Source organism: Microcebus murinus, chromosome 1, assembly GCF_040939455.1.
Source record: "Microcebus murinus isolate Inina chromosome 1, M.murinus_Inina_mat1.0, whole genome shotgun sequence".
NCBI classification, from domain to species: Eukaryota; Metazoa; Chordata; class Mammalia; order Primates; family Cheirogaleidae; genus Microcebus; species Microcebus murinus.
Genome location: NC_134104.1, coordinates 65,582,140 through 65,607,835, shown reverse-complemented (window position 1 = coordinate 65,607,835; position 25,696 = coordinate 65,582,140). Strand labels below are relative to the sequence as shown.

Sequence of the window (25,696 nt, the reverse complement as noted above, 5' to 3'; positions counted from 1 at the left end):
GTAACCAAGACAGATTTGGAACAAGAAGGATGTGCTGCATGTATATATCCAGTCAAAGTGATTTCTAGACAAGCTGTTACTCAGGTGACGCTCTGGCTTCCCGCCCTTCACACCGTGGGGAGTTGAGTGGACGCTGTCTGCTGAAGGGCCTCCACTCTAGCTTTGTCCTTTGCCAACTTCCAGAGCCTCATGACGGCACCCAGCCCTGGTTCATCAGCAAGCCTCGCTCGGTGACAGCCTCCCTGGGCCAGAGTGTCCTCATCTCCTGCGCCATAGCTGGAGACCCCTTCCCTACTGTGCACTGGCTCCGGGATGGCAAAGCCCTCTGCAAAGACACTGGCCACTTCGAGGTGCTGCAGAATGAGGACGTGTTCACGCTGGTCCTAAGGAATGTGCAGCCCTGGCACGCCGGCCAGTATGAGATCCTGCTCAAGTGAGTCTGCATGGCCCGCCAGCCTCCCTTCCTCACCCCCAAGTTCCTAGTGCCCCCACCTGGGTCGGGGAAGCCAGAGGGTGCACAGACTGGTGTGGGGCTCGGAGTTCAGAGTAAAGCCAGTGCAGGCCCTGTGCTGCTGACAGCAGTTTCTTCCTCTTCCGTGTAGCAGATGTGCCTCAAAACCTTCCCTTCTGAGCTCAGTTTCCCCAAATCTTCAGTCTTATTTTATCCTGGATTTTGCTCCCCCAGTGTGCGGTGTGTGGAAAATATGAAGGAGGGGGGGAATGGATTCAAGTGGGAAAAGCAGGAGGATAGAGGGAATGTATGTGTTATCTATTGCTCTGTAACAAATTACCCCAGCACTTAGCAGCTTGACACAACAAACATTTATTATCTCACAGTTTCTGTGGGCTGGGAACTTGGAAGCAGCTTAGCTGGATGATTTTGAAGTTGAGGTCAAGATGTCAGCAGGGTCTGCAGTCTGGAAAGCTTGGCTAACACTGGAGGAGCTGCTTGCGGGTGGCTCACTCACGTGCCTGTTGGCAGGAGGCCTCAGCTCCTTGCCTTGGGGGCCCCTCCACGGGGCTGCTTGAGTGTCCTCATGACATGGCAGCTGGGTTCCCCAGAGCCAGTGGTCTACAGGAGAGCACAGGTTGGAGCCTGCAACGTCTCCTGTGATTTACCCTCAGAAGTCATGCGTCATCACTTCCAACTTCCTGTTGGTTAGGAGTGAGTCACTCCATACAGCCCCTGCTCAAGGGGAGGGGAATTACTTTCCACCTTTGGAGAGAGGAGCGCCAGATAATTTGTAGACATTTTAAGACCACCACAGGGAAGTTAACTTTCTCTATTCCTTTTTTCTCAGCTTTTCAAGGTCTTGCTAGGTTACATGGGAAGGTCAGCTCCACGAAGCACACTGCTATGTTCGCAGGCCTGGAACAATGTCTGGCCCGTAGTTAGCATTTGGTGGCTATTTTGTAAATGAATGTGATTCAGAAATGTCCTTTAAAATGCTCCAACTCTTGGAATTCTATGCCAGCCCTGGACTGATGGAGATAGGATGCCTGCCCTTGGTCCTGGGGTTGGTGTAAACATTGAGGAAAGCACTTGTCTACACCTGACCTACAAGTAGGAAGTTGTGCCGCATGCTGAGGACGGTTAGACCTGCCCTGGCTTGGGTGCCTGTCCACTCTGCAAGGGTCGTTCTCTCCGGGACTTGGTCACTTCCCACTATTGAGCCCATCATGTGTATGGCTGTGAGCTACAAACAGGCTCTCTAGCTAGATGCCAAGGCTACCGCTGTGATGGAGCGTTGTGCCTACAACAATTGCAAACCCAGTATGTATCCCATGCCCTTTGGTCCTTTCTGGGTATGTGCTTCACACATGTGTCTGTTAGCTTTTTCTATGTAACAAACCACCCCAATACTTAGTGGCATTTTTAATGTAGCCATTTTTTAAAAAGCCATTTATTATTTCTTAGGAGTCGTTGGGTCTGCTAGGAAGTTTTGCTGAGCTGGACAATGCTCAACAAATCTCATCTGAGCTCGGTGACATGCCTGTGGTCAGCTGACGGGATGGTGCAGGCTGCTGGTCACCCACTACCATTAGCAGTATGTTCAGAGCACAGCAAGGGCCTGTGCCTGATGCCTGAGCTAGTTGTTAGCAGGAAGGCAAATCTGCCTCCCAAATGGGGAGAAGGGACACTCTTGTTCCCTGGGCCAGTACAAAGAATGCAAACTGATGACGTGTAAAAATACTTTCCAACGAGCCTGTCAGTTTAGAAGGAGTAGTACTGTGAGACAATGCTCACGTTACTTAAGCCAGACATCCTAGAGGAGATGAGCTTTCTGTGGGGTTTTGAGGAGAAAAGCAAGGCTGAGTCTTGGCAAATGAGAACAGGCTTTGCTGTTGAATCGGATGAGAGGAAAAGGTGAAGGAGGGGCCGAGCAAAGCAAAGGGCTATGGGGAGTTTGCCAGGCCAGAGAGGAGGGCTGCACTGGGAGGCCAGCAGGCAGACTGTCTGGGGCCAGCTGGGGACAGTCATAAAACTTAGACTGTCCCAGCTGGAAGAGACGTCAGAAGTTATCTATCCTCATCCTCATTTAATAATGGGGGAAACTGAGGTCTCAGGGTCATGGACTTGCTTATGGCCACCCAAAGGCGAGGAGCAAGTTCAAACCCTCGTCTTCCGACTTAAATCAGATGCTCTTCCATTCCTTATGGCCCAGCATGAGCAGCTTCTCTCAAGTGCACAGGAACTTGGAGGACCTGGGAAGTCAACCACGCCGGGGTCCCCACCCATGTGCCCTTGCCTCTACTTCCTCCCACAAGTCCAGCCTCTTTATTCCTTCGGGAGGCCACGGTCCTGGCCTTGGCTTTGTCCCCAGTGGAGAAGGAGGAAGTCAGTGGAGAGTTCTCCTGGGGAGTGTGTGCCAGGGTGCCAGGGGCCTCGTTTCTGCTGCTTTTCTCATCCTGACAGGAGTTAGACCCCAGACCCAGGGCAGGGGGCCTTTCCAGGGGGTGTCTGGGTGGCTACAAGGAGGCCAGGGGTCAGGTGTGCCGGGTGGGGGGGGGGGCAAGTCCTGTCTGTCCCTGATAAAGTTGTGAGGCAAGTGTAGGTGGCTAGTTCCTATCTCCCTTCCTTTCCCCAATTCTTTTCTCCTGCACCAAAAGGGCAAATGTCAAAAAGTCAGCTCCCAATTATAGCTGAACTGGTTGAAAAATGGATACTTGCCAGGAAATTAGTTCTTTAAACTAATTTTGCATATAAAATCCATCCTGGAGACAGATGATTCCAAGTGGGACAGGATCCAAGGCTTTGTAACTGAAGTGTGGGCTTCTTATTCGGGGCTTGGGAAGCAGGGGCAAAGGGCTCTGTTAGTTTGTGAAAGGTGCAATATATAGGTGACAGCCCATGTCTTCTTCCATGGCAGCACCCGGGATGGGGCCTCCTCCTCAGCCCAGACATGATTTTGTACCTGGGTGTGTGCAAATATTGAAGATGGCCCCAAAACACTGTTCCAGCTGGGTAGATCATCTGGCACATGGGTCCAGGCAGGAGGCCCCTCTGAACTCTGTAGGCTACACATGATCCCATGCTACACAAGGCCCAGCAGAGAGTTAAGTTTATAGCTGTGGAAATAGTTACCCCTAGGTCACCCATCCAAGGGATGATCCATTTAATGGACCAGCTATGGGATCCCAAGTTCTCCACCTTCCTCAGACCCCTGCCCGGGTGCCACAAGGTAGAGAGGCTTATCTGAGTCTGTGCTCTCCCCCTTGAGGACAGGTCATGGAAAACGACAGAAGCCCTTACCACCTCCCCATGTGGAGAGAAGCCTTGCTCCAGGCCAGGGGTAGGGCCTCACCATTCAGAGCCTCTGCGGGGTCGGGCTGGGGCAAAGCGTGGCCATCTGGGCAGTGTCTGCTCCTGCTGTTTGCATCTGGGCTGTGTTCCACTTGTGGCAGGAGGAAGCTCAGCTGAGGAGATGTTGAAAAGGGCTGTTGGGCAAACACAGTCCTTGGGCATCCTGTCTTCCTGCTCCACGCCAAACCTGGGCACCACCACATTAAGCTTGAAAGAAAAAGGGGAAAGGAATGGCCCAACACTGGCCAGCAGCCTGGCAGAAGCAGGGTGCCAGGGTCTGGGGCCCTGACCCAGCATGCCTTTGAGTGGTTATTCTACAAGTTGACCCAAACTCCACAAGCCTTTCTGAGTGTTGAGAGCTCAGAGTGCTCTGCTAACACTGACGAGGCTTCTCATTGCTGTTTCTTGAGCAAAGGGGCACCATGGGCCCTGATGTTCTCCAGACGTGAGGCTCCCTGAGCCTTGAATCTGTGCTCACTGAGAGCCAAGAAGGGCAGCAGGACAGGATGGCTGTGGGTTGTCTGGCTGGGGAAGAGAGGAGGAAAAGAGCTAAGGCAGCCAGAAGGCACCTGCAGTGGCACAGCCTGGGACCGTGTGAGGGCTCTGGGGAGGGAAGATAGAGGGGGCCCCAGCAGGTGAGAGAAGGCTGGAGGGTAGCAAAGATTGCCCTCTCCTTGCTTCAAATGGGTCCCAGTGCCCAGGGGTGAGCAGCACCCACCAGGCGCCCTGAGATTCACGTGCCATGCCATGGGCCCGTTGGGAGGGAGGCCAGCAGAGTGAGGTGGACACCCACACACATCAGCAGAACATACATGAACACATGCCCCGATGTCTGTCCATGTGGCATGACTCATGCACACACATGCGTTCTCAAATACGGACCTCCAGGTACAGGTGTCTGCCAGATAGACCCCATATCTGTGTGTATACAAATGTACGGTTGATACATACATATGCACGCAGACTCGCACAAACACACATGGATCCCAGAGCAAATTTATTCTGATGAGCACTGCGGGACAGGGTGCAGAGGTCACAGGTCTTGGATTCAGGTAGATCCAGGTCCCAAGCTCTTTCCCCACTAGTTACCTCTGTGAGTTCAGGCAAATTGCTTAACCTTTATTAACTCTTAATTCCTTTTTCTTACCTTTTAAAAATAGTGCTGACTCCAACTTCACAGAGCTATCCTGAGATAAAATGAGATGGGGCATATGAGGAACTTGTCACAGACCCTGGCATATCTGCCCCAGGGCTGAGTGCTAGTGACAGGGCTGCAAACAAGGGAATGAGGAGTGGGAGCGGATGTTGAGACCCCCGAGGGTCCACCCTCCGAGCCTGCTTTCCTTATCTTTAAATGGGGCATGGCCATGCTCCGCATCTCCCTGGCATTTGTGGGGAACAAGAAAAACAACCGGTGTGGACATATGAAGACTGGAGAGTACTGCATAAAATACAGTTCTTGTGGCCACCAAGAGTCCCCTCTGGTTCTCAGGCCTGTTCCACTCCTCCCCCAGCCTGAGCAGAGCCTTCTCTGATGGTCAGAGCTCAGCAACGCCAGCAGATGGCAGCCTTGCGGGGCTGGCGGGCTGCTCGGCTGTAAACCCTTCCAGTCTCTCTCCTGAGCCCAGGGTCCTCCGCCGGCTTGCTCCACCGCTGGGAGGCCAAACAGTTCTAGGACAGGAAAGATCCAGAGCCCTCTCCACCTGAAGGGAGAAGAGAAAGGGCCACCCACGTAGGGAAACACTTGTTAGGTTTTTAACACACAAGATTCTGATCTAGGGGCATTCCCAGTAAGCAGAGGTTGGGGGTGCTGTATTCCTGAGTGGTTGAGGGAAGTGCCCACCTCTCTGTTTAGGGAGCTGGGAGTCAGAGTCAAGGTCACTGGGCAGGCTGACCAGGCCTGACTGCAGACCCTGGCAGGGTTAGCCTTTATTTTTCTCCTCTTATTGATTGAATGACTGACTGACTGTGTTATGTAATACACTTACAGAAAAGTATTCCTACTTCTGGATGCCTGTCTTAGCTGTTGTCCAGAGATTTCTTTTTCTTCTTTTTAAACAAGAGCTGGGAAAATAAAGGGTGACCACAGTCTGAGAGGGCCCTGCCCTAGACCTAACTCTGGGTGGATGTCACAGCTAATCTGGTGACTTCCATCTTCCCTGGTGGCCAGCAGCCTGTGACCAAGTCCATGCTGAGCAGGCCCTTTGCCCAGACAGCCTCTTGATCTTCATTGATCTTTGGAATTCCTCAGGAACCGGGTTGGCGAATGCAGCTGCCAGGTGTCACTGATGCTACAGAGCAGCCCTGCCAGGGCCCCCCCACGGTGAGTGCCCCCAGGAGCTGCCCCGCCAGGCACCCCACCCCCAGCCCAGCCCAGCAGCCCCAGAGTGTTTGTATCCTCCAGCAGAGGCTGCCAAAGCCAAAAGGGAGAGATTGGAAGGGGAATGAAGGAGGGAGAGGAGGGGAAAGGAGGGGGTGATTTTTCTTTTTTTTGCACACACCCTTATAAGGCTACTGAAGTCATTACCGATGTAATAAACCAACTAGGCGAGTGAGCGCCTCTCTCCAATGTTCCCTTCTATAAACACAGCCTGGCCAGCCCCCTCCCTCGCCCCTCCTCTCTGCCCTCCGCCCTCAGGGATTTGCTCTCCCCTGACGTTCTTTCTTCCCCTGCCCCTTTCCTCCTGCTACTTTCCCTTTTCCCTTCACTGGTTGCAGGGGGAGGGAGCCTGCCAGCTGTGAGGGCCTCTGTGGTGGAGAAGCTGGTGCTGATGGTGGCAGTGGTGACCACTATGGGACCCTGAGGCCCGGCTGGCTGGCAAGAGGGCAGGAGGAGGAGGAGGACGGTGAGGACGTGCGAGGGGTGCTGAAGAGGCGTGTGGAGACCAGGCAGCACACGGAGGAGGCCATCCGCCAGCAGGAGGTAGAGCAGCTGGACTTCCGTGACCTCCTGGGGAAGAAGGTGAGCACCAAGACCGTGTCGGAAGAAGACCTCAAGGAGATCCCAGCTGAGCAGATGGATTTCCGCGCCAACCTGCAGCGGCAAGTAAAGCCGAAGACTGTGACCGAGGAAGAGAGGAAGGTACATAGCCCCCAGCAGGTTGACTTCCGCTCTGTCCTGGCCAAGAAAGGGACTCCCAAGACCCCAGTGCCTGAGAAAGTGCCACCTCCAAAACCTGCTACCCCGGATTTTCGCTCTGTGCTAGGCAGCAAGAAGAAATCACCAGCAGAGAATGGTAGCAGTAGCACTGAGGCCTTGAATGCCAAAGCAGTGGAAAGTTCCAAGCCTGTGAGCAATGCACAGCCATCAGGGTCCTTGAAACCCATGGGTAACGCTAAGCCTGCTGAGCCCCTGAAACCCATGGGCAATGCCAAGCCTGCAGAGACCCCGAAACCTGTGGGCAACACCAAGCCTGCCGAGCCCCCAAAACCCTTGAGCAACGCCAAACCCGCAGAGACCCTGAAACCCGTGGGCAACACCAAGCCTGCCGAGACCCCGAAACCCTTGAGCAACACCAAGCCCGCTGAGACCCTGAAACCCATGGACAATGCCAAGCCCAATGAGACCCTAAAACCCGTGGGCAGCACCAAGCCTGCTGAGACCCTGAAATCAGCTGGGAAAGAAGAACTCAAGAAGGACGTTAAGAATGATGTGAACTGCAAGAGAGGGCAAGCGGGGGCCACAGATAATGAAAAGAGATCGGAGAGCCAAGGGACAGCCCCAACATTCAAGGAAAAGCTACAAGATGTTCATGTGGCAGAGGGTGAGAAGCTGCTACTCCAGTGCCAGGTGTCCTCTGACCCCCCGGCCACCATCACCTGGACGCTGAATGGAAAGACCCTCAAGACCACCAAGTTCATCATCCTCTCCCAAGAAGGTAAATGAGGGTGGGGGGTTGGGGAAGAAGGGGACCCTGTTCCAGGTCCACTGTCAGCTCCTGGAACCTTGGTCTTGATCTCTGCTTATAGCCCGTAGCCTTGGTCGGAATGCCCGGGCCCTGTCCCCACCTCACTCTTGGGGGCATGCCCTGTTGCTGGGGGTGATGGCTGGGATTCTGGTCGCAGGGCACATGCCCATGGCTTGGCATCTGTCTGGCAGAGCCCTCTCATGCACCCCCAGCTCTGTGCTCCCCAAGGTAGCCCTGGGCCTGAGTCGACGCCCAGCAACTCTGCACAGAGAGGGCTCTGTTCGCAGGCTTGGAGATAGGGGGCCGCCGAGGCAGGAGCCAGCGAGGGGCTCTGAGGGAAGAGCTGGTTGGCAGCTGCACCTCAGGTTTGGGAAGGGTGTGTAGTGACAGGACGGCACAGAGCTCTGAGGTGGGGTCAACAACAGCCTGAGTCTTGGTAGCATTGTGGGTTTGAAGGGGCCTGTGGGGGAAGCCAAAACCCCAAACAGCCCCTACAGTACACACTCCCGGGCGGACAGGGCTGCTCGCTTCCTAATTTGGATGAGACTTTTGTTTGCTGGTATTTCACATTCTTGGGTGGTGGGGAGAGGAGGGGGGGCCCAAATCCTGCCATCTGTGGCCTTTAGGGGTCTGGAGTTTTCAGATGGGCCAGTTTATGCCTGGAGAAGAGATGGGGGTGAGAGGAGTATTTTCCCTGGACCCTCAATTTCATTTGAAGTGGTTTTGTAAATCCCAAGCCAGGGGTGGGGCGTGGGGGAGCTCCGAGGCTGGCAGATGTCCACACCCCACTCTGGTGGCCGGCACAGAATGGAGTGCTGCAGGCTGATGCTGGTGGCTCTGGCCAGGGCAGAGTCCAGAGAAACTCCCTGGGAGGTGGCATGTCACCCTCGAGGGCCAGAGGACGGCCACAGCAGAGGCCAGATTGGATGGGTCCTGCCAAGTCCAGGTCAGCTGAGACATCAGAGATGCTGTTCACACTCCCCTCGCTCTCCTGTCGCTGTGCCATGCTCCACCTGGGCCCTCCCCAGCCCTCCCTCACCTTCCTCTGGTCTGCCTTCCCCTTAGCAACTGGAAGGAAGCATCCATAGACAGCAGTTTCCCTCTCAGCAGTATCCCTCTGGGCTCCCAGTGAGGTTCCTCTCTCCTGTCTGGGTCTGGGACGGCAAATCTGGAAGAGCTGAGCGTGTTGAGTCTACATGCTGAAGGAGCGAAGGGGAAATTGGCCAGCAGGGAGAAAAGCGTGATGTTTTCCGCTGATGTGTTGACACAGTAACTTTTTCACGTGCATGTCCCCAGATCAGCAGGGTCCTCCAGAAGTCCTCTCACCCGTCCCCCTGCCTCTGTTGGTTCAGCCTCCCCGAGGTCCACACACAGGTGGGCCTGGGGACGGCCAGGCTGGGGTGACAAGTCCAGGGGAGTGGCTGCCTCCCCCTCGGCCCTGCTAGGGGCGCTCCCACTTGGGAAGCTCTTGGCTGGGAGCATTTCTTGGGTTGCCCTGTGGTGATCTCTCTGGGCAGGATGAGGGTGGGTGGCCGCCATCCTCAGGACACGCGCAGTCACACAGGCCTACACAATGTGAGGTCCGTGGCTGCTCCGACCTCAGGGAAACTGAGGCTCCGACAGCTAGGGTGGGACCCAAGGCAGCTCCTCTGAGGCCTGCATGGGATTTAAACCCAGAGCCACCGATGGCCACTTAGAAACAGTCCACTCGACTAAGCCATGTAAGGCAGACCCAGGCCTGATCTCATAAACCCTCCTGAGCCATTGGCGCTGGCTTCTCAGGCCCAGAGTGCCTGGAATATGTTTTATCTGCGGGTCTCTGAGAAGTAAAGAGCGCAGAGACCCCAGCCACTGCAGCATCGCCTCCCTCGGACACTGTCCCAAAGGGAGCGGTTCAGGTGCAGGGCAGCAGGTGAAGAAATGGTCAACGAAGGCCAGCACAGGGACAGCGTGGAGAGAATAGGAGGGAGCAGGAGGGGATTGCAGAGAAAGCCCCAAATCAAACTGTAAAAAAATATTCTAAATATTTTAAAATAAGAATAGCTTGCATGATTTGAATGTCTCATGTGCCAAATGCTGTCCTGGTCATCTTACATTTTCATTCATTTAATCCCCACAATGACTACTTTAATGTCCATCTCACAGAGAAGTTCAGCACCTTGCCCAAGGTCGCACAGCTCGTAAGTAACCGAGCTGGGATTGGAACTCAAGTGGTCGAGTACTGTGTGTAGACCACTACGCTATGTGACCTCTTAATTCCTATGAGTTTGTCAGAATCCTGGTGGCGGCTGAGAATTTATCCACAGAAAATTCGAAGGGCTATTACTCCTCAACATTATTAACAGTTGCCGGAAGGTTCAAAGACTGATGGTGCCCCTGGGCTTTCCAAGTTTGTAGCGTTTTCCCTGCATGGAGAAAGCAGACCTCGAGATGGGCCTGTCTTGCCACAGTAGGGGAGAGTACCGGGTCTCAAATATCAGCCCCACCTTTGGTCCCTTCATTTGCCAAATCTTCCAGAGCCAGGTGTTCTGCTAAGGAGAAAGCTTTTGTTCAGGCCTTGCCTATCAGCTGCCACTTCAGCCGGTCCCACTGCAGGGAGTAGGGCATTCTGAGAGGTGGAGTGGATCTTAACAGATCTGGAAAGGAAAGATACACAGACACATGTAGTGCTAAAAGTGTAGCAGCTGCGTGCTGACAAGTGCCAGTGAGGTGTCAGGAGGAGCTGCTAGCAGGCAGGAGAGGGAGCAGAGTGCTGGGCCGCAGGGAAAGGCTGGTGTGAAGGCGCTGGGCCTCAGGCTGAGCCCTGCAGGCAGGCTGGAGGGGATGGGCTTTCCTGGCACGCAGACCTGCTCACGGCCCAGTGAGAGCTGGAAAGAATGGCATGGCCCCGATTTCATCCCAGATCATGGCAAGGAACTCGAGTCTAAAGGCAATAGGGAGCCATGAAAGATTTTGGAGTGAGGAGCAGCACTGTAAACAAAGCTAGGTTGTAGGGCTTTTGATTGACTCTGTGCCCAAAAAACAAATTCAGAGCCCACTGAAGAGATCAGGGAGAAAGGTGGATGCGCACAATAGCCATGGCCTCAGAGAAGAAATAATCAGTTCAAGAAGCAAGGATAGAACATATAGAGCCTGCTGCTGGCTCGGAAAAGCCTGGTGGGGGTGGGGGTAGGTGAAGAGGAGGAGAGTGGAAGACCACTGCACATGGGGGTCTGGGCAGCTGGGGCACAGTGAGGTGTCAGTGGCGTAAGGAGGCCGGTGGGTGGAGTGGTTTGTAGGGGAAGAGAAGGGACTGGCCCTGCTGGTCTCCTGCGGTTCACGCTGGGCTCAGCACCCTCCTGCCCCGCCTCCCTGACCTGGAGCCCTTCTTGCTCCACCGCACTGATCCCCATCCTGTCAGCTCTGCTATCATCAAGATTTGCTTCTTCCAGGACACCTTCCCAAACTGTTGTCACCCACCTCCGTCCACAAGAGACGCCTGCGTTCTCGTCCTTCCCCACCAGCACGTGTCCTGTGCCCAGCTGCTGGAGGATGCTCTGTTCGTAGGGTGTGGGGCCTTCTCTGATGTCTGTAGCTTGGACAGGGCTCATAGCCTGCAGGCCCATTCCATCCACCCCATTTAGTTCCCTCCTGGGGTGCCGAGGAGAGCAGGAGAGGTGTGACAGCCATGGGTGGGAGTTGACCATTGGTTAATTCTTGGAGAGAGACAGGCAGGTGGAGGTGTCCTTTCTCCTCCTGCACCTCCGGGGCTGCAGGGCCAACAGCATCCAGAGTGCCACCAGGTGGGCCTGCCCTCTGGGATGGACACCTGGGCCCCCCAGTCTGTCCCCAGCCCTTTCTGGCCCTACCTCGGTGATAGAGGGGTGGGAGGCTGGTGGCCTGAACAACTCTGAGAAGAGCTTTTATCTTTACGCTTCGTTTCCTGTCTCCAGGCCAAGCTTCTCCCCAGCAAAACATTTCTCCCACTCTAGTAATGAGGATTCATTTTTGTTGCTGATGTCAACAGATAATTCATTTTTAATTGCCTTCAGGGTGGAATCTTGCAAAGCTTTTTTCAAAGCCTGTGTAAGTTCATCCTACAAAAAATTGATTTATGCAGCACCTACTACAAGCAAGGCATTATTCTAGCCCTTTTCATTGTATGCATCATCCACTTGAAGAACTCTGAATTGGGAATTTTTTTTCCTTTTAGAAACCATATTTTTCAGCAGTAGGTTATATTTGATTAAGTATTCATGACCTTTTTTTACGTAGATCCTATGAAAACCATCTGCTACAGAAATACGCCTTGTCATTCTCAGAATGGCAGCTATGTCTTACTGCGACTGCATTCCAGGCTCAGGGAAAACATTGGTGACAGATATGGTCTTTGCCCTCAGAGAGCTGGGTGGGAGACAGGCGTGGAAGCCAGCAGCCGCCCTGTGAGCCGGGCTTTGACAAGGGTGAGCTCGGGGTGACCCGGGAGCACAGAAGAGGTCCACCTAGGGCTGGGGGCTTAGTGGGCACACGGAGGGCACCGTGCCTGAGGGGGTGACCTGAGATGAGTTATGCTGTGGGTCTGGACTGGCCAGGTGCACCGGGTCAGGGAGGCGCTGCAGGCTTAGGCAGCCCCCTAAGCAGAGCCTTTGGGGCTTCAGCCCATCCCTCCCTTCCTGTTCCCACGCGTTCAGGAAAGGGGAGGGCTGGGGGAGCTTCAGACCCCTGAGCACTTGCTGCACACTGTGAGGGGCTCGACACCCATCAGGGGATTCCTGGTCCCACTGCTCCCATCCCCCTCACCTCCCTCAAAATTCCCCATCAGGCTGAGGCTTCTCAAAAAAAAAAAAAAAAAAACATTGGGAAATGGTTTTTCTTCTGGAGGTCAGGAATGAACTGTCCCACAGGAAATACCAAATTCTTCATCTGGGGTAGCCAAGGCTCCGAGCTTGCCTGGGGGCCCTCCCCCAGCCCATGCGTGGCCAGGGGTCCTGGCTCTGGGTGAGGCTGGGCAAAGCTGCCAGCTCCCTGCCTTCCCGGGGCTCGGGGGCTCCACTGCTCTCCTGGGAGTCCCACTGCTGTTTGTGCAGGTTGTGCTGTTTGGTTCAAGGCTAAAGACAGCCGAGGGACTGAAACTGAAAGACAATCCCAGATTCGAACAGGATGTACATGGGGGGGGGGGCGGGATGTCTGCTCCCCAGCCTCAGCCCTACTCAGGCTGGGGGAACATTGCGAGATGGGGTCAGTTTCCTCTAAGCCTCAAGTTGGGGCCAGAGGTCATCTCAGCGTCCTCCTGCCACCCAGACATGCAGAAACTTCTCTCTCTAGCAGACAGTTATCCTCATTCCCCTGTCTCTGAGCCTCATGGTTCTCACTCTCAGGACAGACTTGCTAAAGATCTAGCCTAAATCCTTTCCTTGTAGTTTCTACAAATTCTGTCTCCCAACCACAATGGGAAGCGACCCTGGCCTGTTGCCTTCCTGGTGAGAGAACAGAGTGCAGCCTTTCCCGAGGGGTGCAGTCTGTGCAGGGGCGTAGGGGGCTGAGGTGGGGTGCAGAGCAGCCATCCCACCCCAGGTGTTCTGTAGGCTGAAGGAGTCTCTGTTTAAAATGTTATACAGCTGGCAAGGATTAAAGGGGAATATCACGCCTTTACTTTCTCTTCTAGCCTTGGTGAGGCTCTCTAGGCAGAACAGATGCCATCCTTCCTCTTTCTGAACTTCCTTCGATGGTCAAGTCTGTGCCTTCATCTAACGGGGCTGGCGGGTGTGGGCAGTGGTAGGTTTGCATGCTTTTCAAGATCAGACGGCCTTTTGGGGAACAGTGCCTGTTGGTCTCCCTTCTGGTCATGCTGTCCCCACACCTGTCCCCAGGACACACCCAGCTCTGCCCTCCCAGTGACAGTGGCTTGTGGCTTCAGGCAGCAGGACACACGTGGCCTTGGCTCTGTCCTCCTGTGCGACGGCTGCTGCCCTGACAATAGGGCAGCTTTGGGCAGGACGCCATGCGGTTGGCTTGTCTGCGCCTGAAGGCAGGACCTGGGGGCTGCCTGCCCTTCTGCCTGGCCCAGCAGGCCCAGCCCTTGCTGACCTCTCCCCACACCGTGGTAGAAACTCCCCAGGAGGGTCCCCCAGAGGAGCAGTGGCCAGCCTTGGGATGGGAGAGCTGGGACAGGCAAGAGCCAGACCCCAGATTCCTGTGGCTGCCCACCCTAGCTCCTTCCTTCCCCCAGCCAGCCAGAAGAGATGTGCTGGGGGCGAGGGTAGACCCCGCTGGGAGTCCATGGAGAGGACCATCCCTCTCTTCTCTGAGGCAACCTGAAGACCTGGCACTGAAGGGAAGCAGCCCCAAAATGCCCTCTGCCAACCCAGGGCCCCTCACTGGCCACGGATCTTTGGCTCAGACACCATCCTAAGAAGCCAGCTCCCAGGTCCCAGGCCGTGGTCAGCTGCCTCCCCCAGCAGATCTTCCCCCGGGCCAGCACCCCTCCTGGACAAGGGCTCCTGCCCTCCTCCACCTGCCCCTTTTGGACAAGGGCTCCACCCCCCCTGGACAAGGGCTCCTGCCCTCCTCCACCTGCCCCTTTTGGACAAGGGCTCCTGCCCTCCTCCACCTGCCCCTTTTGGACAAGGGCTCCACCCCTCCTGGACAAGGGCTCCTGCCCTCCTCCACCTGCCCCTTTTGCTCAAAGCTCCCTTTTCCAAAGTGCATTCCCAGAATCACTGCTGTCAGCTGGGCGGGGCCCCTCACCTGCCAGCTTTACTGACAAGGGTCTGCAACCCTGTGCCTGACTCCTTTCTCTCTTCGTGACATCCCAGCGTGCCGGGCCTGTGTCCACCTCCTTCTGTTGTATTAGATGCTCTCCAAAGGCAGAGGCTCTTTCTCTCTCTTCTTCTGTAATCTTCCATTATATCCCCAAAAGACTTTCTGGAAACGGGGTGAGGGGGTACCAGGAAGGAACGGATTTAGAGGTCACTTAGTTTGGACATGGGTTAACAGCAGAGAGTGCCCTGGCTTCAGCGAGGAGAGAGGGTCTATTCCCACAGGGCTCTGGCTTCTGGACCCCCAGAGACCTCCTGTGGAACAGTGACCTGCCGTGCTCCAGATGCCAGGGCAGGTGTTGGGGCCATACCTGGTCCACTCAACAGTTCTTCCTCCTCCCCCCAGGCTCACTCTGCTCCGTCTCCATTGAGAAGGCGCTGCCCGAGGACAGAGGCGTATACAAGTGTGTGGCCAAGAATGGCGCTGGCCAGGCTGAGTGCTCCTGCCAAGTCACTGTGGACGGTAGGTCGTGCCCACCCATCACCACCACCACACACGGGGTCCCACTTCTCAGCCCCTCTCCTGCCACACACCTGCCTGGAACTGCCCCCAACGCTGCCTTCTTACCCGAGGCATTCATTGTGCATGTCAGCCTATGCTGTGCATAAAAACAGGAAGAAAAGTGGCAGCTCTTCCTGCCCCCCCCCCCGCCCCTGGCCAGGAGGAGGGGCTGCTCACCTTCTTGGCCCCCTCCAAGCCCTGACCCCACACCCAGAACCTTTGAGCAGGGAAGCTGGGGCACTGGGCAGGACAGAAGACACACCCACAGGAAAATGACTAAAAGTATTTTACAAGCCACAAGGGTGTCAGTGCTGGCAGGACAGACCCAGCCTGGGTCCTGGGTCCTGGAACCCGAGGAGGAGGGAGCAGAGTGGGGCCGTTGGGGAGACTTCCTTGAGAAGGTGAGTTGGGGCCAAATCTTCGGGTAGAGAGGACAGGGCCACCTCTGCCAAAAGCGAATGGTAATAATAATATTGCTGAGGGAGGGGGGGAGACATGTGGGAGAAAGCGTGGGCCTGCCACAGCCGAGTAGGTTTCCCGTGATGGGAAGGGGCAGTCACAAGCTCTGAACAATTAGGGTTTGTCCTAAAGAAATGCAGGAAGTGCATCCGTGGCTTTTTCTCTCCTCTCTGAGGAGGTTAGAACTGGAGACTCACAAGTGGAATGAACTTGGTGTGGTTGAGACTCATCTCACAGATGAGGAAACTGCGGGCATTGGGAGAGGAAGAGCATCCTGCCGAGGCTCCCGGGCCCATCCAGGGTCGAGCCGGGGCAGAACCCCGTCCTGGGACACATGATCCAGTGCCCTTTCTTTGTGTTCGGTGCTTGCCTGGAAATGTCTAAAAAGGTAGCTTGGAGGAAACAATGTCTTGCCTTTGAAATGCCTGGTTAATAACCGTCAGTGACATAACAAAACCCAGTGTCCAAATAAGGCATCTTGAAGTATAGCTTTGTTGTTCTGCAGACTCCTGTGAGTGATCACTTGAGCTCTAAAACCCTAACCTGTTTCACTGCCACTGCACAGAATGTAGACTCACTGTGTCCCATTCTGGATTTTATAATCCAATTTCCTGACCACAAAGCTGGGATCTATGGCACATAATGAATGGGAGAGAGGGGGAAGTCTTAAAAAGTCCTTTAGAAAAACACACATTGGCAACACAAATTAAATTGCTAGTAGCCAAAAATGAAGCTGAAATCATCTAATATTGTGTGCGTCTCCCTGGAGTTCTGTGAATGTACTAGCCACAGGGGCTCTGAGTCTGAGGAAGCAGATCTAATGGACCCAAGTTTTTATCAGTTCAGAGGGGGACCGTGATGCAGGTTTCAAAGCTCTGGGCTGGGGCTCCTACTGCTGATTACTTCGTGTGGGGGTCTCTCCTCACCTGGGCTGTCACCTGCCCAGCTCAGAGTCCCGCCTCTTTCTATACAGGTGCTACAGTTTAAAAAAATAGCATTTCTGGAAACTTGGCCTGGAAGGCTATTTCTAACAGCGCCTCTCCTCCCTTGGGACTCACACTTAGGGCAGTGCAGCCAGTTAATTAGTTTATCTTTTTTCAGAACCCCCAGCCTCAGTAGGTCTGTTTACATGGCCAGCAGAAGGCAGGAGAGCAATTTATTCTCCTTATCTGTAAAGTGTCAGCACCTTTTCCAGATTTGTTTTCAAGATAAAATTTCCTTTTCCCCTACAGGATACATTTGGGAATTCTTTTTTTTTTTTTTTAAGTTTAGGGAATTCATTCTGCAACTTAAGGGGCTTTGTTTGCCCAGAGGTCTGCTGGAACATTCCCTTGCTCTCTCCACTAATCTTGGTGACCATCATTATTTATCTCCAGCTCCTTCAAAGGCAAGCTTTGGCCTCTGGCTGCAAACTGGGAGCTGGGTCTTGGAAGAAGAGCTAGAAAAGTGGCAGGAGGGAACCCAGCTGAGATAACAGGCTGCCTCTCTGTCCACTGGGCTTTGTGTGGTTTGGTTCTCAGGGAGAAAAAGCGCAGCAGCCCCTTCCCTCCTGCACTCTTTTCCCTGTGGCTATACCTGGAGATGTTCGTGTCCTGTGTGTCGGATGGATTTCCGGCCCAGTGCAGCTCTAGTTTTCCATTAAGAGCCACATCTAGGCAAACAATAGGGAACTGGGGCCTCCTTGACTGCTCCCCACCACCACCATTCTGCACCTTTCGCCTCATTTCGGCTGGTGCTCTGCCCAGCCGGGTCAGCTCTCTGACTTCACTCTGTCCCCTCAGCCCCTCATGTCCTCCTAATCCCCAAGGCATAGTATTTGACTTGGAGAGCCTGATGAGTCCGTGCATTTTTTGCAAGTATAGGCAAAATTATGTGTGTGTGTTGGAGGCAGGGCTTGGAGCATCTTTCGGAAGAGAGTGGTCCATAGTTTTTAACCAAATTCTCAAAAGGAGTCATGAATGAAAATACATGGAGCAACCTGTGGCCCTAAAGAGTAACCATGACTGAATTTTCCAGGCCAGGCATCATGTGGGGTCTTCCGGTCTCTTTCATCTGCAGCTGCCTGCCTGACCTCTGATGAGGCGGCGAGGTCCTTCGCTGGGCGTGGGGGCCGCAGCTGATGCTACTGCAGGCAGGCTTCCCTGCCCCTTGACTGGGCTGGCCCGGCCCCGAACGTCCCTCTCTCTCACTCACTCAGCCTGTCCCAAGCACTATTGAGGCCAACATGCTGATACACTTTAAGGCCTCATAAAAATGAGGCAAAGAGGGCTCATTGGCTGTTCCGTGTCAGCCACACCACCGTTGCCCTCATAGTAAAGATAAGGAAGGTCACCTTTATGGCACAGCATATCTCACTGTTTTAATCACGCTGTTTGGGTCTTTTTCCTAAGAAAAGGCATTTTGTGCACTTTTATGATTATGATCATGCCACCCTTCTTTCTAAACTCAGCAGAAGGCAAGTGTCAACTTGTGCCACACTGAAGGGAGCTGAAACCTAGAATGAGTAAGAACGTGCCAGAAAAACTTGCCCAGGAGGAGGAGAAGCTGACCTTTAATGCTTGCCATGGGCAGAGACTCTCATGCATTTGCATATTTAGTTTATGCAACAGTCGGGCAGGGTGTCTTTCTCAATAAGCAAACCAAGGCTCAGAGAGGGTCAATGGACTTCCCAGGTCACACAGACAGTAGGCAGTAGTCGGAGCCCCACCCTGCATGATAAATAGGGCATGAATTACCCTGGCAGGACTCAGGTGTGTCTGGCTCTGAAGCCTGCGCCTTTCCAAGGCTGGCTCAGCCTGTGCAGTTACCCCGCAGGGCTCTTCTCCGACCCATCCAGATCTCCCTTAGCAACAGCCCTCCCCGCATGTGGGACTGCATAACCCATTTCCTCTCTTTCAGACCCAGATGAGAGGCTAGGGACAAAAGCCCTTCGTAGGGCAGAATCCTATCATAGGAGTCAGAAGGCACCTTAGTCCCTCCCTGGCCTGTCCAGCCCTTCCCTGCCCTGGCCTCCCCTCCACTGCCACCCTGGCTGATGCACCCAGCCTTAGTGACTACTGAGGTCAGGGCTTTGTGACCATGGGGGGTTGTGCATGCTTGTGGTAGGAGGGGACATTCCAGTGGGTGCTCAGGCCATCACTCATTTGTTCTGCAAATATTTCAGTGCCCACTCTGTGCCAAGGCACTGCTCTAGGGGCTATGTTAAAAGCAGTAAACACAATAGGAAAAGTTCCTGCTCTGGGGACTTTACATTCTAGTGCGGGGAGGCAATAATACAGATGGATAGCATGTCACAGGGAATGTCACGTGATGTGAAGAGAGCAGTGCAGGGTGCCAGGGGAAGGAATGCTGCTGTAGGAGAGGTTGCTGAGGCCTCTCTGATGAAGGGACATTTGAACACAGACCTAAGAGCAGTGAGGGAAGGCAGAGGGGAGAGGTGGCAGCGAGAGCACAGCCCTGAGCTGATGAGACATGGTGGAGGCATTTCAAGATGAGGAAGACCAGGGAGGTGGGAAACGAGGCTGAGGAGGACACGGACCAGGTCTGAGCAGTGCTGGTAGTGACAAAGAAACCTAATTTTATTCTAAGTTTGATGGGACAGCACTGGACATCTGTAAAGGATCACTCAGGTGTCCGTGTGGAAGTTTAAAATGCCCATTTACCCCCCAAGCGGGCATGTTGCTTAGACAGGCATTCAGATAAGTCTGGGCTGGGTGCAGACTCAGGATGGGTAAAAGGGAGAATGGTGGGAGGTTGCTGCCATAGCCCAGGCATGAGACGAAGGCAGCTTAGATTCAGGGGAAGAGAGAGGGAGCGAGATTAATAGTCTATTTTGATGTAGAGCTGGTGGGATTTGCTGATGAATTGGATATGGGGAGAGCGATGTCAGAGGTGACTCTTAGTTTTCATCTGGGAGACACCAGCAACTGAGATCAGAACGCAGGGGCGGGGGGACAGTCAGGAGCTCCTGCAGTGAAGTCGAAGGTGCCCATTTGACACCCACGTGGGCGTGTCACAGGGGCAGATATTGAGATAAATCTGGAGTTGAGGAGGGAGGTCAAGGCTGGAGATGGGATTTGGGAGCCATCCACATACAGAGGCCATGTGACATCCTGGGGTTGAGTGGGCCCCTGAGGGTGTACATGGTGGAGATGGGAAGAGGGGGAGGCAGAGTCCAGCGTAGAGGGGCAGGGCGGGATGGGGGTCTGCAAAGGAGCCTGAGAAGCAATGGCCACAGTGAGGAGAGAGGAAATCAGGGGCGGGGTGAGGCTGGGGGTGGGATCCAGAAGCCCAGTGGTGAGAACTTCGATAAGCCAAATGGTGTAGCCCAGGCACCAAGTGCTGCTGCACAGTGAAGAAGAGCCTGAGCTGCGGCAACGTGGAGGTCATTGGTCCCTTGACCAGAGGGCTTCAGGGGCTTCATTGTAACAACAGCCTCATCTGTGGCATCCAGAGGCTGAGTCACCTGCTGGAGGTGGCCCTAACTAGCAGGACCCACGGCCACCATGGCCACTGGGCCCTCTGGTTGCCAATGAGCTCGTCTCTCCCACCTTTGTTTGGGTAGCCTTTGTCCTGCTATACTCCTAAGTCACATCTGTTGTCTAAATTGTCACAGGCAGCTAATGGGCATTAGGTTGAACTAAATAAAATTGCTGTTTTTGTAGGTCAGAAACACTTAAGTACTGGCACGTAGTTTGGGAGCATCTGAAGCACTTGGCACAGTCAGCCATCACTTACGACTCTTTTGCGTCTCCTACACTCTTCTATTGAGGTGTTGCTGCTCCCGCTTTCCTGGCGGGGAAGGTCAGACTCAGAGTGTCCCCATCATAGGAGACAGAAAGGAGCTGAAGGCTCCTAACTAGAAATCTGTCTCCTTTCTGTGCTGGCGTGCTTCTATTCTCAGGCAGAGGACAGCTGGGAGGAATGGGCCATCCTGGGGAAGGGTGGAATGGGCCATCCAGCCCTGCTGCCTGCCCCCTCCTGGCACTCTTAGAAGTTGGACCCCCTCCCAGAGGCTTCCCAAGACCTCATTCCCCCTGCCTCTGGCCAGAGCTCAGGGAACCAACCTCTTGGGGAGACAAAAAAAAATTCTGCCTGAGGGCTTGAGTCCAGAGCTAGCCCAGGAGTGGAAGGGGTGAGGCTCTGTCCATATAAGGACAAGTTTTCCTCTCTCTGTGGAGGCCCCCCACTTCCCCACACCTCCATCTTCCTCCCCCACGCTTCTTTAGGGGCACAGCCAGGCCAGCAAAGGACTTTAGCCCTGGAGCACAGATCTAGAAATGGAGTTCAATTTCATCACAGAATGATTAAAATAGACAGAAAATACAAGCTGCTCTTAAACTTATATTACTATTATTTTTATCCCCTGGCCAGCCATGTGAGCACAAAGCTGCTTTTGATTAAGTGCACGGGGCCCTCCCAGCCCCCTCCTTGCTGCAGTTCTCACGGAGGTCTAGTGGCTCAGCATCCTCCGCCAGCCCCTGGTGCGTGCCCAGCCCCCGCCCCCAGCTCTGGCTCTCTAGGGGGGCGGGGCTGTCCTGTGGGGCTCCACGTCTGGGGTGTGCCTGGTTTGAAAGGGAAACTTGAGCCCCTTTCCTCAGGGCCAGATGGAAAGATAAGGTAGGAGGGAACTTCTGACAGCAAGGCTCAGGGCCCATCAGTGGACTGGCTCTGCTGGCACCGCCAGGGAGAACCCAGTGCCCCGGAGCCCCGCACAGATGCAGAGCCAGGAGGGGCTGTCCTCGGGGCCTTCTGAAGGTGGACAGTGTCAGAACCAATTCAGGAGGCAAGGGGACATGGGTAACAGGAGAAGTGAATTCAAAGGGAAATGACCATTTTCTGCTTTCCAAAGCACTGCTGTAGGCATTCTCTCCTCTGAGCCTCCGAACACTGTGGGGCAGAGAAAACAGGAGTCATTCCCTTAGTACAAATGTGGAAACACAAACATAGGGCACCTTGAGTTATTTGCGTGAGTTCCCAAGATTGCTGATGACACAGCCAAACCTAGAGCGCTCTCATTCCCTGCTGTGATGCTTGGAAGTAAAGCCCAACATAACCCCACGTGCAGAGAGGGCATCTCAGTCCCTGATGCCCTTCTTTCTGGAACCCTGGAAACCTGGGCCTCTCATCCTTTGCTTGCTTGTATCTAAGTTTACCTATCAGTTAAAAAAAGCCCTGCTCTACGTTCGGGGACTCACCGAGGGGGAGAGTGCTGAAGCCCAGGGATGCGGAACTATGGACTTGCTCTGCCCTCTACTCCTCTTCCTCAGAAAGGCCCAAAGAAACAAAAACTGTTTTGGGTGCACCTTTCTTTAAATTGTCATCAGTGACTGTTAGAAGTACTGGCCTTGGCCAGGTGCAGTGGTTCATGCCTGTAGGCCTACCACTTTGGGAGGCTGAGGCAGAAGGATCACTTGAGGCCAGGAGTTTAAGACCAGCCTAAGCAAGAGTGAGATCCTAGCTCTACAAAAAAAAAAAAAAAAAAAAAAAACAGAAAAAAATTAGCCAGTTGTGGTAGTGCAGGCATGCAGTCCCAGGTACTCGGGAGGCTGAGGCAGGACGATTGCTAGAGCCCAGGTGTCTGACATTGCTGTGAACTACAATGATGCCACTGCACTCTAGCCCAGGTGACAAAGCAAGACCCTATCTCAAAAAAAAAAAAAAAAAAAAAACAAAGACCAGGCATGGTGGCTCACGCCTGTAATCCTAGCACTCTGGGAGGCCGAGGCGGGCGGATTGCTCAAGGTCAGGAGTTCAAAACCAGCCTGAGCAAGAGCAAGACCCCGTCTCTACTACAAATTGAAAGAAATTAATTGGCCAACTAAAAATATATACAAAAAATTAGCCGGCCATGGTGGCACATGCCTGTAGTCCCAGCTACTCAGGAGGCTGAGGCAGGAGGATTGCTTGAGCCCAGGAGTTTGAGGTTGCTGTGAGCTAGGCTGACGCCACGGCACTCACTCTAGCCTGGGCAACAAAGCGAGACTCTGTCTCAAAAAAAAAAAAAAAAAAAAAATGCTGATCTTGAAAGAAGGCAAGGCCCAGGACAAGGGAGGCTGATGCTGGCCCCTTGCCCTTGGTGTATGGCACCCTGACCCCCAAATGTCAAAGGGAAGGATTGCCAGGTTTCCTTGTCTCTTGGACTGGCCCCAGCCCCGCCTGCTCCTGCACCGCCACCTTGCACATGTGCTGTCACATGGCTTGAGGAGAGGCTGGGCGTTCGGCGGGCAGCACATGAGAACATCTCTGGGGCTTCTGGGTAATATTGCTGCGCAGACCCCAACCCCGACCTATTAGACTAAGAGCTGGGGGTGAGACACCCCAGTGCCGGTGCTTCTAATGTATGGCTAAGGCTGAGAACCACTGAAGCTGACAAATAAGTATGTACAGAGGGCCTTTCTGTGGCTGAGCGTGACCGCGATCCATGGGGAAAACATCCCATGTAAGAGAATGAAATCATCTCCCCCACGGGGCTTTCTGCTCTCCCATCCGCGTCCACACGAAACTGGTGCTCTAGGGTGTGGGCAGTCCCCTGAGGAGCTTGGCAGTGTCACACTGGATGGTGGGGACCCCTCACTCAGCACGGGGCTCCTTTGCCCTTAGGGGAGGTGTTGGGAATTGGGGAACTCGATGTAGGGGTGGAGGCATGGGAGGGCTGGGTTATCAAGAGCTGCGTAAAAGGGTTTCTTCAGCCTTGTGCCCTCGGTGGTGTCTTCTGTCTTTGGTGGGGAGATTGACCCCCACGTCCTCCAGGCCTGTCTCTGAGCTGCCATGAGCCTCTCAGTCCCTGGATTACCCGGCTCCTGGGGAGTGGGCAGGCGGGTTGGGAGGAGGCCTGCCTGGTGCTCGGGCCTCAGAGAAGATGCGTGGAGGGACTGATGTGGGCATAGCCATGTTCTGCAGCGGGCAGGGAACCCAATGCCACTAGGAGGGGAGTCCACGTGAATATGTCCCCAGCCATTCCGTTCTGTACTCCCTGTGCCCACCCCTCACAGCCCCAGTCTAGGCATGATTAGCCAGGATGTCCCCATCCTGGAGGCAGGGACAGTGAGGTGGCCCTTCCCCCTCAGCCAAGCCACAGGAATGTGGCCAGAGCTGCCTCTGCTGGAAAGTCCCTCCCCTCCTCCCCACCTCTGAGCTTCCTCTCAGGGAGCAGGAAAAGGATGGACAGGAAGGGAGCTGGGGGGGGGGAGCTCCCTCCTACTACTGTCCCCAAAGAGCATTCCTTCAGAGGGAAAGGAAGCCTGGTGACCATGCTGGGGCCTAGTGGTAGCTGTTCAGCCAGCTCCTCCTTACCCCCTAGTCGCTGGGTGGTTTCCCTGCAGCTTCTTAAAGTCCAGTCTCCTGGGGGCTCTACAAGGGCCTCTTCCACCCCGCCCAGCCCAGAGTGACAGTTCCCTGCTGCCCCAACAAGGGAAGGTTTCCTCTGGCATTATCTGCACTTTGCATTAGTGCTCAGAAGGAGTGTGAGTGGAGACCAAGGGCCCCGCTCAACCTCCAGGCCATGCACTCACCTGCCCAGCATTTTCAGATCGGCCCAGCATGCGGCTGCAGCAGGGTTTCCCCAGGCCTGCTCTGCGGAAGGGGAAGCATAAACTCCAACATGGGTCCTAGACTCGGTCTCAGAGGGGTAAGGCGCATGGCTGCCTGCTCGGAGGCCTTTGTTCCGTCTGTCGGGGCAAAGTTTGGTCTGTAGAAGGAAGTCCAAGAAGTCAGAGGCTGCAAGCCTCCCCTAGACGCTGAGCCCATTGGTGGGGACCCCATCCCCTCCCTCCTCTTTACCAGAAACAGCCTGTGGATACCCCGAATATTCAGCCAGTGAGTCAGGCCTGAAGAAGGAGAGAGCTGGGAGAGGGGCGTAGAGGAGTGACTCTGCCCCGCCCTGCCCATGTCTTGTCTGGCTGCATGTGCTGCTGCAGAGGGGTATCACTAGCTCCGGGGTCACCTGTCTCCACCTGATTTATCAGGCCCAGGGGAGCAGACTGTTTTTCTTTGGTGTGCTCATGGAGGGTGGGGGAGGTGCGCAGCTGCAGGCGCTGTTCTGCTCAGCAGGCAGGGAGACCCTCAGAGTGGGGCCGGGTAGGGGCTCGGTTATGATTTTGGTTGAGGTGGGGTTTTGACTGAGATGCTTCCCCTGCTCTTTTCCTTAGCAGCTGCTGACTAAAGCTGTTGTTACCTGCTTTGTTCCAGATGCTCCGGCCAGTGAGAACACCAAGGCCCCGGAGATGAAATCCCGGAGGCCCAAGAGCTCTCTTCCTCCCGTGCTAGGAACAGAGAGTGAGTACTCGCTCGGCTTCGCCAGGCAGAGGCGGGCCTCACAGCCCTGCGGCCTGGTCCCTCGCTCTTGCCTGCGCTCATGGAAGTCTGGCTTCTGCCTGGACCCCGAGGCTCCCAGAGAGCTCTCAATGACAGAGCTAGTGGACTTTTCTCACCCGCCTTCCTCTCCCCAGCCTGCCTGCAGCCAGGGTGGCATTGCATGGCTCTCGTTTCTCCTCCTACCCATGTGCCCCTCAGCCTCACAGCCCTTCAACTTCTCACCAAGACCCCTGTGAGTGCATCTGCTAATCTCTCCCCAGCTGACTCTGCCCTGCAAGGGGGACCTTTCTAATCGTAGCTCTGATCTTCTCACTCCTGGTTGAAATGTGCAGCGGCCGCCAGAGCCCACAAATCCCATGTCAGTGACACTCTGCATGTCAGTGCATGGGACACACCTCCTCACATGTGCACATGTGGCCTGTGTGGCCTCTCCCGGTGCTATACCCAGCTCCTCTGCTCCTGTCTTACACTCAGGCCATGCTGAGCTCTTCCCTGCACTGGACGCCCCCTGCTCCTTCTTTCGTGCCTCTGCTGCGGCACCTGTCTCGTGGGACACCTTTATAGCACGCTCCCAGGGAAAAGCCCTCATCCCTGAGTTCTTCCCACCTCAGCTCCGAGTAACTGTCCCTCCTGTGAGCCCCCGTAGTGCCAGCACCTCCTCTCTGTGACGGTCTTCTTCCCAGCGCCAGGGTGGTGTGCCTGGGTCTTATCCTCCCTCCGCCACTGTGTGTTCCCTGAGGGCCCAGGCAGGGCCTGCTCAAGTGGTTTCCTTCAGAATGACACGGGCCGCACCCTGTCGTTCATGGAAGGCTCTTTCTGGTGTCTCAGAATCACAGTGCAGTGTGGCACAAACAGCCAAGGGAGGAAGGAGCTTCTCTGTGACCATAGACAGCTGTCCCTTCTTCTGGGA

General features: G+C 54.7%; 1 protein-coding gene across 5 annotated transcripts in view; it reads left to right on the top strand.

Moving 5' to 3' along the window:
- The window catches only part of MYLK (myosin light chain kinase), a 207,736-nt gene that overhangs the window by 117,704 nt on the left and 64,336 nt on the right, over positions 1 to 25,696 (top strand). For 4 of the 5 annotated variants that reach the window (XM_012780459.3, XM_076002158.1, XM_012780461.3 and 1 more), the window contains exons 14-18: positions 184 to 433; positions 6,057 to 6,128; positions 6,524 to 7,683; positions 14,857 to 14,973; positions 24,661 to 24,747. In XM_012780459.3, the coding sequence (XP_012635913.2) occupies positions 184 to 433; positions 6,057 to 6,128; positions 6,524 to 7,683; positions 14,857 to 14,973; positions 24,661 to 24,747 (1,686 nt within the window). Of the gene's footprint in view, positions 1 to 183; positions 434 to 6,056; positions 6,129 to 6,523; positions 7,684 to 14,856; positions 14,974 to 15,269; positions 15,414 to 24,660; positions 24,748 to 25,696 lie in introns of those variants that run through there. The other variant, XM_012780463.3, reaches the window with a different exon arrangement.